This window comes from Ranitomeya imitator, chromosome 1 (genome assembly GCF_032444005.1).
Source record: "Ranitomeya imitator isolate aRanImi1 chromosome 1, aRanImi1.pri, whole genome shotgun sequence".
Classification (NCBI taxonomy): domain Eukaryota; kingdom Metazoa; phylum Chordata; class Amphibia; order Anura; family Dendrobatidae; genus Ranitomeya; species Ranitomeya imitator.
The window spans coordinates 580,077,974-580,098,650 of NC_091282.1; the positions used below are offsets into that span (position 1 = coordinate 580,077,974).

Sequence of the window (20,677 nt, forward strand, 5' to 3'; positions counted from 1 at the left end):
TGAGCTGTACCATGCCTTCGCCATACTTTTCTCTTTCCATCATTCTGGTAGAAGTTGATCTTGGTTTCATCTGTCCAAAGAATGTTCTTCCAGAACTGTGCTGGCTTTTTTAGATGCTTTTTAGCAAAGTCCAGTCTAGCCTTTTTATTCTTGATGCTTATGAGTGGCTTGCACCGTGCAGTGAACTCTCTGTATTTACTTTCATGCAGTCTTCTCTTTATGGTAGATTTGAATATTGATACGCCTACCTCCTGGAGAGTGTTGTTCACTTGGTTGGCTGTTGTGAAGGGGTTTCTCTTCATCATGGAGATTATTCTGCGATCATCCATCACTGTTGTCTCCCGTGGGCGTCCAGGTCTTTTTGCATTGATGAGTTCACCAGTGCTTTCTTTCTTTCCCAGGATGTACCAAACTGTAGATTTTGCCACTCCTAATATTGTAGCAATTTCTCAGAAGGGTTTTTTCTGTTTTCGCCGCGTAAGGATGGCTTGTTTCACCTGCATGGAGAGCTCCTTTGACCGCATGTTTACTTCACAGCAAAACCTTCCAAATGCAAGCACCACACCTCAAATCAACTTCAGGCCTTTTATCTGCTTAATTGAGAATGACATAACGAAGGGATTGCCCACACCTGTCCATGAAATAGCCTTGGAGTCAATTGTCCAATTACTTTTGGTCCCTTTAAAAACAGGGTGGCACATGTTAAGGAGCTGAAATTCCTAAACCCTTCATCCAATTTTAATGTGGATACCCTCAAATGAAAGCTGAAAGTCTGATCTTCAACTGCATCTGAATTGTTTTGTTTAAAATTCATTGTGGTAATGTCTATAACCAAAATTAGAAAAATGTTGTCTCTGTCCAAATATATATGGACCTAACTGTAGGTTCCACGGGTACACAGGCAACATTGGTGTGGTCAGTGGAGGACAATTGGAAGGAGGGACCGCAGACAGACTTACTAGGCCTAAAATAAAATAGTAGGCTCTATGCACTTTTCAAAAGGTTCCAGGGGTACACAGGCAGCATTGGTGTGGTCAGCGGAGGACTGTTGGAAGGAATGACCGCAGACAGACTTACTAGGCCTAAAATAAAAAAAGTAAGCTCTATGCACTTTTAAATAGGTTCCAGGGGTAAACAGGCAGCATTGGGGTGGTCAGGGGAGAACAATTGGAAGGAGGGACCGCAGACAGACTTACAAGGCCTAAAATAAAAAGTAGGCTCTATGCACTTTTAAATAGGTTCCAGGGGTACACAGGCAGCATTGGTGTGGTCAGTGGTGGACAATTGGATAGAGGGACCGCAGACAGACTTACAAGGCGTAAAATAAAAAAGTAGGCTCTATGCACTTTTAAATAAGTTCCAGGGGTACACAGGCAGCATAGGTGTGGTCAACAGAGGACTATTGGAAGGAGGGACCGCAGACAGACTTACTAGGTTTAAAATATAAAAAAGTAGGCTCTATGCACTTTTAAATAGGTTCCAGGGGTACACAGGCAGCATTGGTGTGGTCAGTGGAGGACAATTGGAAGGAGGGACCGCAGACAGAATTACAAGGCCTAAAATAAAAAAAGTAGGCTCTATGCACTTTTAAATAGGTTCCAGGGGTACACAGGCAGCATTGGTGTGGTCAGCGGAGGACTATTGGAAGGAGGGACTGCAGACAGACTTACTAGGCCTAAAATAAAAATAGGCAGGCTCTATGCACTTTTAAATAGGTTCCAGGGGTACACAGGCAGCATTTCTGTGGTCAGTGGAAGACAATTGGAAGGAGGGACCGCAGACAGACTTACAAGGCCTAAAATAAAAAAGTAGGTTCTATGCAATATTAAATAGGTTCCAGGGGTACAGATGCAGCATTGGTGTGGTCAGTGGAGGACAATTGGAAGGAGGGACCGCAGACAGACTTACAAGGTGTAAAATAAAAAAAGTAGGCTCTATGCACTTTTAAATAGGTTCCAGGGGTACACAGGCAGCATTGGTGTGGTCAGCGGAGGACTATTGGAAGGAGGGACCGCAGACAGACTTACTAGGCCTAAAATAAAATAGTAGGCTCTATGCACTTTTAAAAAGGTTCCAGGGGTACACAGGCAGCATTGGTGTGGTCAGCGGAGGACTATTGGAAGGAGGGAACGCAGACAGACTTACTAGGCCTAAAATTAAAAAAAGTAGGCTCTATGCACTTTTAAATAGTTTCCAGGGGTACACAGGCAGCATTGGTGTGGTCAGTGGAGGACTATTGGAAGGAGGGACCGCAGACAGACTTTCTAGGTTTAAAATATAAAAAAGTAGGCTCTATGCACTTTTAAATAGGTTCCAGGGGTACACAGGCAGCATTGGTGTGGTCAGTGGAGGACAATTGGAAGGAGGGACCGCAGACAGAATTACAAGGCCTAAAATAAAAAAAGTAGGCTCTATGCACTTTTAAATAGGTTCCAGGGGTACACAGGCAGCATTGGTGTGGTCAGCGGAGGACTATTGGAAGGAGGGACCGCAGACAGACTTACTAGGCCTAAAATAAAAATAGGCAGGCTCTATGCACTTTTAAATAGGTTCCAGGGGTACACAGGCAGCATTGCTGTGGTCAGTGGAAGACAATTGGAAGTAGGGACCGCAGACAGACTTACAAGGCCTACAATAAAAAAGTAGGTTCTATGCACTTTTAAATAGGTTCCAGGGGTACACATGCAGCATTGGTGTGGTCAGTGGAGGACAATTGGAAGGAGGGACCGCAGACAGACTTACAAGGTGTAAAATAAAAAAAGTAGGCTCTATGCACTTTTAAATAGTTTCCAGGGGTACACAGGCAGCATTGGTGTAGTCAGCGGAGGACTATTGGAAGGAGGGACCGCAGACAGACTTACTAGGCCTAAAATAAAATAGTAGGCTCTATGCACTTTTAAAAAGGTTCCAGGGGTACACAGGCAGCATTGGTGTGGTCAGCGGAGGACTATTGGAAGGAGGGAACGCAGACAGACTTACTAGGCCTAAAATTAAAAAAAGTAGGCTCAATGCACTTTTAAATAGGTTCCAGGGGTACACAGGCAGCATTGGTGTGGTCAGTGGAGGATAATTGGGAGGAGGGACCGCAGACAGACTTACAGGGCCTAAAATAAAAAAGTAGGCTCCATGCACTTTTAAATAGGTTCCAGGGGTACACAGGCAGCATAGGTGTGGTCAGCGGAGGACTATTGGAAGGAGGGACCGCAGACAGACTTACTAGGCCTAAAGTATAAAAAAGTAGGCTCTATGCACTTCTAAATAGGTTCCAGGGGTACACAGGCAGCATTGGTGTGGTCAGTGGAGGACAATTGGAAGGAGGGACCGCAGACAGACTTACAAGGCCTAAAATAAAAAAGTAGGCTCTATGCACTTTTAAAAAGGTTCCAGGGGTACACAGGCAGCATTGGTGTGGTCAGCGGAGGACTATTGGAAGGAGGGACCGCAGACAGACTTACTAGGCCTAAAATTAAAAAAGTAGGCTCTATGCACTTTTAAATAGGTTCCAGGGGTACACAGGCAGCATTGGTGTGGTCAGTGGAGGATAATTGGAAGGAGGGACCGCAGATAGACTTACAGGGCCTAAAATAAAAAAGTAGGCTCTATGCACTTTTAAATAAGTTCCAGGGGTACACAGGCAGCATAGGTGTGGTCAGCGGAGGACTATTGGAAGGGGGGACCACAGACAGACTTACTAGGCCTAAAATATAAAAAGTAGGCTCTATGCACTTTTAAATTGGTTCCAGGGGTACACAGGCAGCATTGGTGTGGTCAGTGGAGGACAATTGGAAGGAGGGACCGCAGACAGACTTACAAGGCCTAAAATAAAAAAGTAGGCTCTATGCACTTTTAAATAGGTTCCAGGGGTACACAGGCAGCATTGGTGTGGTCAGCGGAGGACAATTGGAAGGAGTGTCTGACACAGTTAATACTCCAAATAATACCTAGATGTTAGTGTCTCACAAAAAAAAACAAACGAAAAAAAAAGGGTGGCATACTTAGGTGCAGGGGTGGGCTCCTCTGCTGACTTTCAGACATTGTTAGTTGGCAAAGTATTTACTGGTGTAAATGTAGGACAGGGCCACTGAATATTTTAACTAGCATCATACATGTCAACAAATTGGTATTGTCAGTGCCAGGCATTGAAGGATTTCACCGCATAGACTAAACAGTGGTGGAGCAGTGAGAGATAATTTTGCAAGTGGTAGAGCACAGTTTGATCTGGGGGGACACTCTCTCGTGCCCGGCGGTACTGGCCCAGGGCCACTCATGTAACAATGGTGTGTCTGACGTTGGGTGCGCGCCACCACCGCCATAGACACTTCATTGTACTATGAGGGACCCAGTGCCAGTGCCGTTGACCAAAAGTGGGCACACCCACCTCTTCGGATAAACGGCACTCTCACGGGTGCTTGCGCCAAGTGGCGAGACCACGGCCCCGTGGGGGGAGTCAGCCCATTTAGGGAGGTGTAAACATGTCGTATGCTGGACATACAGCAGCTGCAAATTTATAGATTGGAACAGTCAGTAAGACCAGTCCAAAAGCAGGACCTTTTTACAGGAAAGCTAGGTGTCAGCCGGGAAAGGTGAGGCAAAAAAAATTAGAAATCCATGAGTGGTTCATTTTAATGAAGGTTAGATCAACATTTTGGGTAGCCAGACAAGTCCTTTTTTCGGTCAGTATTGAACCAGCAGTGCTGAATACTCTTTCTGATAGCACGCTAGCTGCTGGGCAAGCAAGCTCCTGCAATGCATATTCGGCCAATTCAGGCCAGGTGTCTATTTTGGATGCCCAGTAATCAAATGGAAATGACGGTTGAGGGAGAACATCGATAAGGGAGGAAAAATAGTTAGTAACCATACTGGACAAATGTTTTCTCCTGTCACTTTGTACTGCAGTACCTTCCTGTCTGCGGTCATTGCGAAATCACTTCACAACCTGGTAAGAAAACCTCTCTGTCCAACGCCACTTCTGATTTGTGCACCTCTAACACCTCTGCCCTGTAGCCCCCTGCAGCTCATGTGAGAACCATCACCGGCGCTGTGTGCTGGGAATGCCTGAATCAAACGGTCTACAAGTGTTGCTTGTTTGCTTGCCAATATTTGTTCAAGGTTCTCATGAGGCATGATATTTTGCAGTTTCCCCTTATAGCATGGATCCAGGAGGCAGGCCAACCAGTAATCATCATCGGTCATCATTTTTATAATGCGGGGTGCCCTTTTTAGGATACCCAAGGCATAATCTGCCATGTGGGCCAATGTTCCAGTTGTCAATTCACTGCTTGTGCTGGGTTGAGGAGCACTTTCGGGCAAATCAACGTCACTTGTCTCCCTCAAAAACCCTGAACCTGGCCTTGCAACGCCACCAGTTTCTATTGCCCCCTGAGAAGCTTCCTCATCCAAAAAATACTCATCCCCATCATCCTCCTCGTCCTCCTAATCTTCGCCCGCCACTTCGTCCAGTAGACTTCCCTGACCAGACAATGGCTGACTGTCATCAAGGCTTCCCTCGTCCTCAGCTGCAGACGCCTGCTCCTTTATGTGCGTCAAACTTTGCATCAACAGATGCATTAGGGGGATGCTCATGCTTATTATTGCATTGTCTGCACTAACCAGCCGTGTGCATTCCTCAAAACACTGAAGGACTTGACACAGGTCTTGTAGCTTTGACCACTGCACACCTGACAACTCCATGTCTGCCATCCAACTGCCTGCCTGTGTATGTGTATCCTCCCACAAATACATAACAGCACGCCTCTGTTCGCACAGTCTCTGAAGCATGTGCAGTGTGGAGTTCCACCTTGTTGCAACGTTGATGATTAGGCGATGCTGGGGAAGGTTCAAAGATCGCTGATGGTACTGCATACGGCTGGAGTGTACGGGCGAACGGCGGATGTGCGAGCAAAGTCTGCGCACCTTTAGGAGCAGGTCGGGTAACCCCAGGTAACATTTCAGGAAGCACTGCTCCATCAGGTTTAAGGTGTGAGCCAGGCAAGGAATGTGTTTCAGTTGTGAAAGGGCTATGGCAGCCATAAAATTCCTACCGTTATCACTCACTACCTTGCCTGCCTCAAGATGTACACTGCCCAGACATGACTGAGTTTTTTGCTGCAAGAACTCGGACAGAACTTCCGCGGTGTGTCTGTTGTCGCCCAAACACTTCATTGCCAATACAGCCTGTTGACGCTTGCCACTAGCTGTTCCACAATGGGACACCTCGTGTGCAACAGTGGCAGCAGCAGATGGAGTGGTCGTGCGACTGCGGTCTGTGGACAAGCAGTCGCTTCTGCTGGAGGACGAGGGGGAGGAGAAGGCGGGGCCAACGCCTACAGCCAACTGTTTCCTAGACCGTGGGCTAGGCAGAACTGTCCCAATATTGCTGTCCCCTGTGGACCCGGCATCCACCACATTAACCCAGTGTGCAGTGATGGACACGTAACGCCCCTGGCCATGCCTACTGGTCCATGCATCTGTTGTCAGGTGCACCTTTCTACTCACAGATTGCCTGAGTGCATGGACAATGCGGTCTTTTACGTGCTGGTGGAGGGCTGGGATGGCTTTTCTCGAAAAGAAGTGTCGACTGGGTAGCTCGTAGCTTGGTACAGCATAGTCCATCAGGGCTTTGAAAGCATCGCTTTCAACTAACCGGTAGGGCATCATCTCTAACGAGATTAGTCTAGCAATGTGGGCGTTCAAACCCTGTGTACGGGGATGAGAGGATGAGTACTTCCTTTTCCTAACGAGAGTCTTTTGTAGGGTGAGCTGGACTGGAGAGCTGCATATGGTGGTACTAGCGGGGGTGCCGGTGGACATACAGTGTTTCCTACCAAGAACCTGGTGATTCCCTGACTGCTTTGGCCTTGCGACGAAACCTCCACATTTGCTGCAGGTGGTGTGGTAAACGTTGGGCTTACAGTGAGGGAAGGGATGTAGCGTTGCTGACTAGCTTCATTGTGAGAGGGTGCAACAACATTAAGGGACGTTTGGTAGTTAGTCCAGGCTTGCAAGTGCATGGTGTTTAAATGTCTACGCATGCAACTTGTATTTAGACTTTTAACATTCTGACCTCTGCTGAAGGTCCTTGAGCATTTCTTACAGATTACTTTGCACTGATCATTTGGATCTTGGTTAAAAAAAATGCCAGACTGCACTCTTCCTACTATTGGATACCTTTTCAGACATTGCGCACTGAGCTACTTTAACTGGATGGTCACGCTGTCCTACAACTGGTTTTGGTTTAGCCACACGTTTTTGGCCAGATACGGGTCTGCCAGATGGAACCTGTTGCGATGTTGATGCCTGCTGCGGCTCCTCCTCCTCCGCTTCAGAGCTACTGCCGGCTGCACCCTGTTCCCCAAATGGCTGCCAATCGGGGTCAACAACTGGGTTATCTATGACCTCCTCTTTTATGTCCTGTGCACCTTCCTCTGTGTCACCGTGTAAGCCGGTGCTATAGCATTCGTGACGGGGCTCCATAGTCTCATCTGGGTCAGATTCTGGATCATTACACTGCGAGGGCAATGTTGTGATCTGAGTCAAAGGAACAGCATAAGAATCTGGCTGTGGCTGTGCATCTGTGCACTCCATGTCCGATTCATCTTGTAATGGGCATGACCTGTTAACAATTTCCCTTTCTAACACAGGAACGGTATGTGTAAAGAGCTCCATGGAGTAACCCATTGTGTCGCCTGACGCATCCTTCTCTGTTGTTCTGGGTGAAGAACGCAAGGAAGTGACTTGTCCCTGACCGGGAACATCCACTGTCGACACGCTGCTTTTACATTTTGCAGTTTCCGAAGAGGAGGCAAAAGAGCTAGAGGCAGAGTCAGCAAGGAAAGCCAAAACATGTTCCTGCTGCTCCGGCTTTAAAAGCGGTTTTCCTACTCCCAGAAAAGGGAGCGTTCGAATCCTTGTGTTTTCAGACGATGACGGTGGCTGAACAACTTGAGACTTAGGTGCTATATTGCTTTTCCCACGACCACCTGATACTCCGCCACCACTACCATCATTACCAGCTGGCAATGACCACCCACGGCCACGACCTCTTCCACCAGACTTCCTCATTCTTGAAAATATGTAACCAAACTTACAAACGTTATGTGATATTGTAAAACTAGTTACAAGGTGGACGAAAAATTGTTGTGGATTTAAATCTCCCTTTGTGTGAGGTGTGTGAGAGTGCTGGGAAAATCAGGCCCACTGTATTACAGTACAGATTCAGTGGCACACAGTGGCTGACAGATATGCCACTAACAGGACTGACGCAGATACACAGATTTGCCAATATTAATCTCCCCTTCTTTTTTTTGGGGGGGGGGATTGGAGACTAGTGAATCAATCTGGCCCACAGTTTTACAGTAGTGTTTCAGTGGCAGCCAGTGGCTGACAGATATGCCACTAACAGGACTGACGCAGATGCACAGATTTGCCAATATTAATCTCCCCTTCTTTTTTTTGGGATGGGAGACTAGTGAATCAATCTGGCCCACAGTTTTACAGTTGTGTTTCAGTGGCACAAAATGACAGACCGATACCACAGACTGGACTGGCACAGATGCACAGATTTGCCAATATTAATCTCCCCTTTTTGTTTTTATATGGAAGACTAGTGAATAAATCTCGCCCACTTTTTTACAGTATTGTTTCTGTGGCACAAAATGACTGACAGATACAACAGACTGGACTGGCACAGATGCACTGATTGGCAATATAAATCTCCCTTTTTAGGTGTGGGACAGTGCAGAAAAATACAGGCCCACTGTTTCACACTACACAGTTTCAGGGGCAGAAAGTGGCTTGAATATATATATATATATATATATACATATTATATATATATATATATATATATATATATATATATATATATGGGACTGTACTACAATTACTATCTCCCTACAGTAATCTCAGAAAAGCATGGCAGGCAGCAATAAAAGGGACTGCTGCACACAAAAGTGTGGACAAACAAACAAGATAGCTGTGCAGAAAGGAAGGAACAACAGGATTTGTGCTTTGAAAAAAGCAGTTGGTTTGCACAGCGGCATGCAAACAGCAATGCAGCTATCAGGGAGCCTTATAAGGCAGCCTAATAAGCTACAGAGCTGATGCACCAAAAAAAAATCCACTGTCCCTGCAAAGAAAAGGTGGTGTTGGACAGTGGAAATCGCTACAGCACAAACGGTTTGGGGGTTTATATTCCCTGCCTAACGCTATCCCTGCTTCTGACAAAGCGGCAGCAACCTCTCCCTATGCTCAGATCAGCAGTAGTAAGATGGCGGTCGGCATGCACGCCCCTTTATAGCCCCTGTGATGCCGCAGAAAGCAAGCCAATCACTGCCATGCACTTCTCTAAGATGGTGGGGACCGAGAACCATGTCATCATGCTGCCCACACGCTGCGTCCTCCTTCATTGGCTGAGAAATGGCGCTGAACGCGTCATATGAAGCGCGACTTTGGCGCGAAGGTCGCGTACCGCATGGCCGAACCCACACAGGGATCAGGTCGGGTTTCATGAAACCTGACTTTGCCAAAAGTCGGCGACTTATGAAAATGACCAATCCGTTTCGCTCAACCCTAGTCCTCACAACTGTTGTAGGTGTTATGTTTCTCTCTGTCCCCCTTACGGATAGGACAAACCCGTATGACTTGTGGCCTGAGGCTTTATACAGGGACTCTAGCATGCCCCAGCCTCCACAAGTTGCCACCGTGCCTCCTGGGTGTAGGTGCGGATCAGTAATGTGCAATTAGCTGTCCTGCCGGTCTCTGGAGCAAGGCATAGAGACGATTGCTCCCTCGATGTTCCAGCCACCGGATCCTGCACCTCAGAAGGAGGCAGCCTGTTGCAGGGCAGAACTCCTTCTGGTTTCCTCTCCTTTTGCTATGACTTTGTTTCTCACCCTCTACAATACAATTCGCTGTTCGTGTCTCTTTCTCAGGATGCTGCCGCATCCGTGGGCAGTCGCAGTTTCGTGGCCTTCTGTCTAGGCCTCTGACAGGATCCCACCCCTGTCAGGGACCAACTACCTGAACGGATCTCAGATAGCAGCTCACTGGGTGAAGCCCAGCCAGCTTCTGCCTAACTTCCTATCCAGACCACCAGTTACCTAATTGAGAAGAGTGCCCTAATAAATAGGAGCATGGCTCCCCCTGATGGACTGGAGTGTGAAGTGTGTTGTGTGGTTTGTGATGCCTGGTAAAGTGATCTCCTTTATTACCTTCAGACGTAACATCACTCCCCCTGGTGGAAGAATGACATTACTGCAATGACCAGGACCCTGGGGCGCTGCATGAACATCACTTACCACCACTACAGGGCAAGTGGGAAGAGCCAGGCAAAGCGCCAGAATCGGCACATCTAGTAGATGCGCCTTTTCTGGGCAGCTGTGAGCTGCTATTTTTAGGCGGAGGGAGTTTATCCATGGCCTCTTACCAGCCTGAAAATACCATCCCCCATCTGTCTGCTTTAGCAAGGTTTGTTGTCAAAAATGGGGGGGACACCACACCATTTTTTTATATTATTTATTTAAATAATTAAAAATAAGCCGTGGGGACCCCTCTATTCTTAATAGCCAGCCTTGCTGAAGCTGACAGCTGAGGGTGAATTTTGCCTGGTTGATTATCAAAAATACAGGGGAACCCATGCCAGGAGCTGCTGATAAATACTACGATCAAGAGAAAGATAGTTAGCAAGGCAGAAAAAAGACATTTGTCGAGCCAGTTCAGCCTATATTCCAATGCATTTCCTATTCCAATTCCTATACATTTCGCAGCTCCTGCTCTCACTGTTATTGATGGCACAGGTGGGTGTCAGCTGATGGGAGCTGTAGTCCCATCAGCTGACACCAGTGACTGGAGGTAAACTTTATACCTCTGGTCACAGCTGAGCACTAACGCTGTCTTTTGACAGCGTGGGAACCACGGGTCTCTGACCGGCGTGGATGATTTCACTGCCGATCAGAAGCGCTATGCTGGTGTTTCTCGCACTGTCACACAGCATGGGAAGCACCAACTTTTGTGCTATATATGTTATCGGCTATATTCGATGATTAAATCGATGATCAAATCTGTGAAAATTGCACATTCAGTGATTGTGAACTGAACCGAATATTGAAATATTCACTTATCTTAATTAACCCCTTAATCCCAAATGACGTACGATCCCGTCGAAGTGACCTGGGACTTAATTCCCAGGGATGGGATAGTACATCATAGGCGATCGGCCCCGGGAGCGCGGCCAATCTCCACCGGGTGTCAGCTGATTATTACAGACCGCTCCTGGCACATTAACCCCCGGAACACTGCGATCAAACATGATCACAGCGTTCCCGCAGCATAGGGATGCATCGCACAGGAAGGGGGCTCCCTGCGTGCTTCCCTGAGACCCTCGGAACAGCGCAATGTGATCGCGCTGTTCAGAGGGTTTCGTACATCCTCCTCCCTGCAGGCCCCAGATCCAAAATGGCTGCGGGGCTCCTTCCGGGTCCTGCAGGGACCACCTCCCTGCAGGACCCAGAAGGAGCCCCGCAGCCATTTTGGATCTGGGGCCACCCTTGCAAGCGCCTACCATGTGGCAAAGAGTAAGCTCCACATTGGGGAAAAAAATTCCTTCCTGACTCCACGGCAATATTCACTTGTGTAAAAAAAAAATCATTAATAAAGAAATATATATATATATATATATATATGTATATATATATATATATATATATACATATATAGTGTATATATACGTATATATATATATATATTGTTCCAATAAATATATTTCTTTGTCTAAATAAAAAAACAATAAAAGTACACATATTTAGTATTACCGCGTCCGTAACGACCTGACCTATTAAACTGTCCCACTAGTTAACCCCTTCAGTGAACACCGAAAAAAAAAATGAGGCAAAAAACGCTTTATTACCATACCGGCAAACAAAAAGTGGATTAACGCGATCAAAAAAACAGATATAAATAACCATGGTACCCCTGAAAACGTCATCTTGTCCCGCAAAAAATGAGCTGCCATACAGCATCGTCAGCTAAAAAATAAAAAAGTTCTAGTCCTCAGAATAAAGCGATGTAAAAATAATTATTTGTTACAGTGGGGCAAAAAAGTATTTAGTCAGTCAGCAATAGTGCAAGTTCCACCACTTAAAAAGATGAGAGGCGTCTGTAATTTACATCATAGGTAGACCTCAACTATGGGAGACAAACTGAGAAAAAAAAATCCAGAAAATCACATTGTCTGTTTTTTTAACAATTTATTTGCATATTATGGTGGAAAATAAGTATTTGGTCAGAAACAAACAATCAAGATTTCTGGCTCTCACAGACCTGTAACTTCTTCTTTAAGAGGCTCCTCTTTCCTCCACTCATTACCTGTAGTAATGGCACCTGTTTAAACTTGTTATCAGTATAAAAATACACCTGTGCACATCCTCAAACAGTCTGACTCCAAACTCCACTATGGTGAAGACCAAAGAGCTGTCAAAGGACACCAGAAACAAAATTGTAGCCCTGCACCAGGCTGGGAAGACTGAATCTGCAATAGCCAACCAGCTTGGAGTGAAGAAATCAACAGTGGGAGCAATAATTAGAAAATGGAAGACATACAAGACCACTGATAATCTCCCTCGATCTGGGGCTCCACGCAAAATCCCACCCCGTGGGGTCAGAATGATCACAAGAACGGTGAGCAAAAATCCCAGAACCACGCGGGGGGACCTAGTGAATGAACTGCAGAGAGCTGGGACCAATGTAACAAGGCCTACCATAAGTACCACACTACGCCACCATGGACTCAGATCCTGCAGTGCCAGACGTGTCCCACTGCTTAAGCCAGTACATGTCCGGGCCCGTCTGAAGTTTGCTAGAGAGCATTTGGATGATCCAGAGGAGTTTTGGGAGAATGTCCTATGGTCTGATGAAACCAAACTGGAACTGTTTGGTAGAAACACAACTTGTCGTGTTTGGAGGAAAAAGAATACTGAGTTACATCCATCAAACACCATACCTACTGTAAAGCATGGTGGTGGAAACATCATGCTTTGGGGCTGTTTCTCTGCAAAGGGGCCAGGACGACTGATCCGGGTACATGAAAGAATGAATGGGGCCATGTATCGTGAGATTTTGAGTGCAAACCTCCTTCCATCAGCAAGGGCATTGAAGATGAAACGTGGCTGGGTCTTTCAACATGACAATGATCCAAAGCACACCGCCAGGGCAACGAAGGAGTGGCTTCGTAAGAAGCATTTCAAGGTCCTGGAGTGGCCTAGCCAGTCTCCAGATCTCAACCCTATAGAAAACCTTTGGAGGGAGTTGAAAGTCCGTGTTGCCAAGCGAAAAGCAAAAAACATCACTGCTCTATAGGAGATCTGCATGGAGGAATGGGCCAACATACCAACAACAGTGTGTGGCAACCTTGTGAAGACTTACAGAAAACGTTTGACCTCTGTCATTGCCAACAAAGGATATATTACAAAGTATTGAGATGAAATTTTGTTTCTGACCAAATACTTATTTTCCACCATAATATGCAAATAAATTGTTAAAAAAACAAACAATGTGATTTTCTGGATTTTTTTTTCTCAGTTTGTCTCCCATAGTTGAGGTCTACCTATGATGTAAATTAGAGACGCCTCTCATCTTTTTAAGTGGTGGAACTTGCACTATTGCTGACTGACTAAATACTTTTTTGCCCCACTGTATATAAAATAGTTTTTATCGTATAAAAGCGCCAAAACATAAAAAAAATAAGTGAGGTATCACTGTAATCGTACTGAACTGAAGAATAAAACTTCTTTATCAATTTTACCAAACGTGGAATGGTATAAACGCTCCCCCCCAAAAAAAAAAATCATGAATAGCTGTTTTTTGGTCATTCTGCCTCACAAAAATCGGAATAAAAAGCGATCACGTGCCCGAAAATGGTACCAATAAAAACGTCAACTCGTCCCACTAAAAACAAAACCTTACATGACTCTGTGGACCAAAATATGGGAAAATTATAGTCTCCAAAAAGGGGAGACACAAAAACTATTTTTTGCAATAAAAAGCGTATTTTAGTGTTTTACAGCTACCAATCATAGAATAGAAATCCGCTGAAAAACCCGCTATAACAGTAAATCAACCCCTTCATCACCTCCTTAGTAGAAAGATAATAAAATTTTAAAAAATAGGTATTTAGTTCCATTTTACCATTAGGGTTAGGTTTAGGGTTAGGGTTGGGGCTAAAGTTAGAGTTAGGGTTGGGGCTAAAGATAGGGTTAGATTTGGGGCTAAAGTAAGGGCTACAGTTAGAGTTGAGGCTACAGTTAAGGTTGGGGCTAAAGTTAGGGTTAGGGTTGGGGCTAAAGTTAGGGTTTGGATTACATTTAAGGTTGGGATTAGGGTTGGGATTAGGGTTAGGGGTGTGGTTAGGGTTATGGTTGGGATTAGGGTTAGGGGTGTGTTGGAGTTAGGGGTGTGGTTATGGTTGGGATTAGGGTTAGAAGTCGGTTGGGGTTAGGGGTCTGTTGGGGTTAAGGATATATTTGGGATTAGGGTTAGGGGCATGTTCGGGATAGGGGTGTGGTTAGGGTTATGGTTAGGGTTGGCATTAGGGTTAGGGGTGTGTTTGAGTTAGGGTTTCAGTTAGAATTGGGGGGTTTCCACTGTTTAGGCAACAACTTTTCGCATCCTATTTCTCCTGTTACCCTTGGGAAAATACAAAACCGGGGGCTAAAAAATAATTTTTGTGGAAAAAAAAGGATTTTTTAATTTTACGGCTCTGCGTTATAAACTGTAGTGAAACACTTGGGGGTTCAAAATTCTCACAACACATCTAGATAAGTTCCTTGGGGGGGTCTAGTTTCCAATATGGGGTCGCTTGTGGGGGATTCTACTGTTCAGATACATCAGGGGCTCTGCAAATGCAATGTGACGCCTGCAGACCATTCCATCTAAGTCTTCATTCCAAATGGTGCTCCTTCTCTTCCGAGATCTGCCAACCGCTGAAACGGTGGTTCCCCCCACATCATACTCAGGACAAATTGGACAACAACCTTTAGGGTCCAATTTCTCCTGCTACCCTTCAGAAAATACAAAACTGGGGGCTAAAAAATAATTCTTTTGGAAAAAAAAAATAATTTTTATTTTCACGGTTCTGCATTGCAAACTGTAGTGAAACACTTGGAGGTTCAAAGTTCTCACAACACATCTAGATACATTCCTTAGTAGGCTTCTTTCCAAAATGGTGTAACTTGTGGGGGCTTTCAATGTTTAGGCACATCAGGGGCTCTCCAAACGCAACATGGTGTCCTATCTCAATTCCAGTCAATTTTGCATTGAAAAGTCAAATGGCGCTCCTTCCCCCATATGGGGTATCAGCGTACTCAGGACAAATTGCACAACTATTTTTTGGGTCCAATTTCTTCTGTTACCCTTGGGAAAATAAAAAAATTGGGGGCAAAATATAATTTTTGTGAAAAAATATGATTTTTTATTTTTACAGCTCTGCATTATAAACTTCTGTGAAGCATTCGGTGGGTCAAAGTGCTCACCACACCTCTAGATAAGTTCCTTAGTGGGTCTACTTTCCAAAATGGTGTCACTTGTGGGGGGCTTCAATGTTTAGGCACATCAGGGGCTTTCCAAACCCAACATGGTGTCCTATCTCAATTCCAGTCAATTTTCCATTGAAAAGTCAAACAGCGCATCTTCCATTCCGAGTATTTCCATGCGCCCAAACAGTGGTTTACCCTCACATATGGGGTATCAACGTACTCAGGACAAATTGTACAACAACTTTTGTGGTCCAATTTCTCCTGTTACCCTTGGTAAAATAAAACAAATTGAAGCTGAAGTAAATTTTTTGTGAAAAAAAGTTAAATGTTCATTTTTTTAAACATTCCAAAAATTCCTGGGAAACAGCTGAAGGGATAATAAACTTCTTTAATGAGGTTTTGAGCACCTTGAAGAGTGCAGTTTTTAGAATGGTGTCACATTTGTGTATTTTCTATCATATAGACCCCTCAAAGTGACTTCAAATGTGATGTGGTCCCTGAAAAAAAAGGTGTTGTAAAAATGAGAAATTGCTGGTCAACTTTTAACCCTTATAACTCCCTAACAAAAAAAAATGGTTCCAAAATTGTGCTCCTGTAAAGTAGACATGTGGGAAATGTTACTTATTAAGAATTTTATGTGCCATACAGTACAGACCAAAAGTTTGGACACACCTTCTCATTTAAGGATTTTTCTGTATTTTCATGACTATGAAAATTGTAAATTCACACTGAAGGCATCAAAACGATGAATTAACATGTGTGAAACAACTGAAAATATGTCTTATATTCTAGGTTCTTCAAAGTAGCCACCTTTTGCTTTGATGACTGCTTTGCACACTCTTGGCATTCTTTTGATGAGCTTCAAGAGGTAGTCGCCGGGAATGGTTTTCACTTCACAGGTGTGCCCTGTCAGGTTTAATAAGTGGGATTTCTAGCCTTATAAATGGGGTTGGGACCATCAGTTGTGTTGAGTAGAAGTCTAGTGGATACACAGCTGATTGTCCTACTGAATAGACTGTTAGAATTTGTATTATGGCAAGAAAAAAGCAGCTAAGTAAAGAAAAATGAGTGGCCATCATTACTTTAAGAAATGAAGGTCAGTCATTCTGAAAAATTAGGAAAACTTTGAAAGTGTCCCCAAGTGCAGTTGCAAAAACCATCAAATGCTACAAAGAAACTGGCTCACATGAGGACCGCTCCAGGAAAGGAAGACCAAGAGTCACCTCTGCTTCTAAGGATAAGTTTATCCAAGTCACCAGCCTCAAAAATCGCAGGTTAAAAGCGGCTCATATTAGAGACCAGGTCAATGCCACACAGAGTTCTAGCAGCAGACACATCTCTACAACAACTTTTAAGAGGAGACTTTGTGCAGCAGGCCTTCATTGTAAAATAGCTGCTAGGAAACCACTGCTAAGGACAGGCAACAAGCAGAAGAGACTTTTTGGGGCTAAAGAACACAAGGAATGGACATTAGACCAGTGGAAATCTGTGCTTTGGTCTGATAAGTCCAAATTTGAGATCTTTGGTTCCAACCACCTTGTCTTTGTGCGACACAGAAAAGGTGAACGGCTGGACTCTACATGCCTGGTTCCCACCGTGAAGCATGGAGGAGTAATGGTGTGGGGGTGCTTTGCTGGTGACACTGTTGGGGATTTATTCAAAGTTGAAGGCATACTGAAGCAGCATGGCTACCACAGCATATTGCAACGGAATGCTATTCCATCTGGTTTACGTTTAGTTGGACCATCATATATTTTTCAACAGGACAATGACCCCAAACACCCCTCCAGGCTGTGTAAAGGCAATTTGACCAAGAAGGAGAGTGATGCGGTGCTACGCTTGATGACCTGGCCTCCACAGTCACCAGACCTGAACCCAATCGAGATGGTTTGGGGTGAGCTGGACCGCAGAGTGAAGGCAAAAGGGCCAACAAGTGCTAAGCATCTCTGGGAACTCCTTCAAGATTGTTGGAAGACCATTTCCGGTGACTACCTCTTGAAGCTCATCAAGAAAATGCGAAGAGTGTGCAAAGCATTCATCAAAGCAAAAGGTGGCTACGGTGAAAGACCTAGAATATAAGACATATTTTCAGTTGTTTCACACTTTTTTGTTAAGTATATAATTCCACATGTGTTAATTCATAGTTTGGATGCCTTCAGTGGGATATTACAATTTTCATAGTCATGAAAATACAGAAAAATCTTTAAATGAGAAGGTGAGTCCAAACTTTTGGTCTGTACTGTATCTCTGTGATTTAAGGGCATAAAAATTCAAAGTTGGAAAATTACGAAATTTTAAAAATTTACACCAAATTTCTGTTTGTTTCACAAATAAATGCAGGTAATATCAATTACATTTTACCATTGTCATGAAGTACAATATGTCGCAAGAAAACAATGTCAGAATCATCCCGATCCATTGAAGCGTTCCAGAGTTATAACCTCATAAAGGGACAGTGGTCAAAATTGTAAAAATTGGCCCAGTCATTAACGTGCAAACCACCCTTGGGGTTAAGGGGTTAAACAGTTCCTACCACAAGATAACTCATGTTTGTGAAAGTCTCATCATTGTAAACTAGAAGCTTGGGCTGATAAATGGCAAATGAGCTTTAATGGGGATAAATGTAAGGTCATGCACTTGGGTAGAAGTAATAAGATGTATAACTGTGCTTAATTCTAAAACTCTGGGCAAAACCGTCAATGAAAAAGACCTGGGTGTATGGGTGGATGACAAACTCACATTCAGTGGCCAGTGTCAGGCAGCTGCTACAAAGGCAAATAAAATAAAAGAGGCATAGATGCTCATGAGGAGAACATAATTTTACCTCTATACAAGTCACTAGTTCGACCACACTTAGAATACTGTGCACAGTTCTGGTCTCCGGTGTATAAGAAAGACATAGCTGAACTGGAGCGGGTGCAGAGAAGAGCGACCAAGGTTATTAGAGCACTGGGGGGTCTGCAATACCAAGATAGGTTATTACACTTGGGGCTATTTAGTTTGGAAAAACGAAGACTAAGGGGTGATCTTATTTTAATGTATAAATATATGAGGGGACAGTACAAAGACCTTTCTGATGATCTTTTTAATCATAGACCTGAGACAGGGACAAGGGGGCATCCTCTGCGTTTGGAGGAAAAAAGGTTTAAGCATAATAACAGACGCGGATTCTTTACTGTAAGAGCAGTGAGACTATGGAACTCTCTGCCGTATGATGTTGTAATGAGTGATTCATTACTTAAATTTAAGAGGAGACTGGATACCTTTCTGGAAAAGCATAATGTTACAGGGTATATACACTAGATTCCTTGATAGGGCGTTGATCCAGGGAACTAGTCTGATTGCCGTATGTGGAGTCGGGAAGGAATTTTTTTCCCCAATGTGGAGCTTACTCTTTGCCACATGGGGTTTTTTTTGCCTTCCTCTGGATCAACATGTTAGGGCATGTTAGGTTAGGCTATGGGTTGAACTAGATGGACTTATAGTCTTCCTTAAACCTTAATAACTATGTAACTATGTAACTATGTAACATACACCTTGCACCTCATGGTGTTACTAGAGGCCCTCAGGATAAATATCATATCCCAAATAAAGTGCCCTCCTTTTTTCTTTCCTTGAATTTTTTTCAGTTTGAATTCTTAAATTGCATATTTGCCATTTTTTAGGTCTTCTGTTAGGCAAAATGGGAGAGAGAGGAACTCCTCTAATCAATGTATGCCAATGTCTGAATGAAGCAGTGATGAAAATTGTGGCAGTTGCAGTTTGGTAAGAAAAAAAGGACTCCTATCCTTTAAATGTATGGCAATGTATTTTTACATATATTTTACTTTATTGTATTTAACAGTTCTGTGGCTGCAATTCCTATTAGTAGGGAAGAATGAGTTAACTGTAGGACCGACCCATCGTGGGAGGAGGATTGGGGAATTTCTGGGTGGAGAAAATAGGAAGTCAAGTTGAGTATGTGTGTGTGTCAGCAGAATACTTTTAGTACACAAGTTGTTAGATTGAATGGTTTTAAAGAAAAAAGAAAAAGACGAAGTAGACACAGTATTTAGGGTTAGGAATTTAAGTGGGTTACAGTGGGCAGGTTAGAGTGTGTTAGATAGTGACAATATGTTTGTGGTCAATGCCCTATCAACAAATTTTGCAAATATCAATAGGGGAAGTGAATATAACAAAGTTTGATATACTGTAAATCTTATTAAAGAAATAAGCTCCTTCCTTCATTTAATAAATAGGTTTGTTGGTCTTGTTTTATAATTTACATAAGTTAATAAACAGCTGGACATCTGATGTGGGCAATACACACACACACACACACACACACACATATGGCTTTTATGCAAGAGTGGGCAGAAAAAATGCCTTTACTTGCACAAAAATTTTAAGTCTCACTTTTGGTTTTCCAAAAAGACATGTGGGACACTCATCAAAATGTATGAAGGACGGTGCTGTGATCAGATGAGACCGAAATTTAATTTTTTGACCACTGAGGTAAACGCTATGTCTGGTGCCAAACTAACATATCTCATCTCCCTAAGAACACCATCCTACCAGTAAAGAATGGTGGTGGCAGAATCATGCTGTGGGGATGTTTTTTGGCAGCAGAGACAGGGAAAATGGTCTCAGCTAAGAGAAAGTGGATGCTGCAAAATACAGGGATTTTCTTGAGCAAAACTTGTTTCAGGCTATTAGGGATTTGAGACTGGGATGGAGGTTCAACTACCAACAAGACAATGATACACATCATACTGCTAAAGCAACACTCCAGTGGTTTAAGGGGAAATGAGCAAATGTTTTTGGAGTGATCTAGTCAAAGCCCAGACTTTACTCTAATTGAGAATCTATGCTCATACTTGATGACTGCTGTTCAACAGAGGAAACCATCTAATCTAAAGGAACTGGAGCAGTTTTCCCTTGAAGAATGGACAAAAATGCCAGTGACAAGATGTGGAAAGCTCATAGAGACTTATCCACAGCAAATTGTAGCTGTAATTGTAGCAAAAGGAGGCTCTACAAAGTACAGACTTTAGGGGGGTGAATAGGTGTGCACATTGAAGTTGACAGTTTAAAGAAAACCAAATGTTCAGAACTGTAGGCATGTTCTTTACATGAACTGATGCAATCTCTAAAAAATAACCTTAATAACC

At 44.0% G+C, this 20,677-nt stretch overlaps 1 protein-coding gene across 1 annotated transcript in view; it reads left to right on the top strand.

The window, feature by feature from the left end:
* The window catches only part of LOC138680259 (excitatory amino acid transporter 5-like), a 1,936,174-nt gene that overhangs the window by 1,228,134 nt on the left and 687,363 nt on the right, over positions 1–20,677 (top strand). Inside the window, exon 6 of the mRNA XM_069767861.1 lies at positions 19,193–19,292. Coding sequence (XP_069623962.1) covers positions 19,193–19,292 — 100 coding nt within the window. The remainder of the gene's footprint in view (positions 1–19,192; positions 19,293–20,677) is intronic.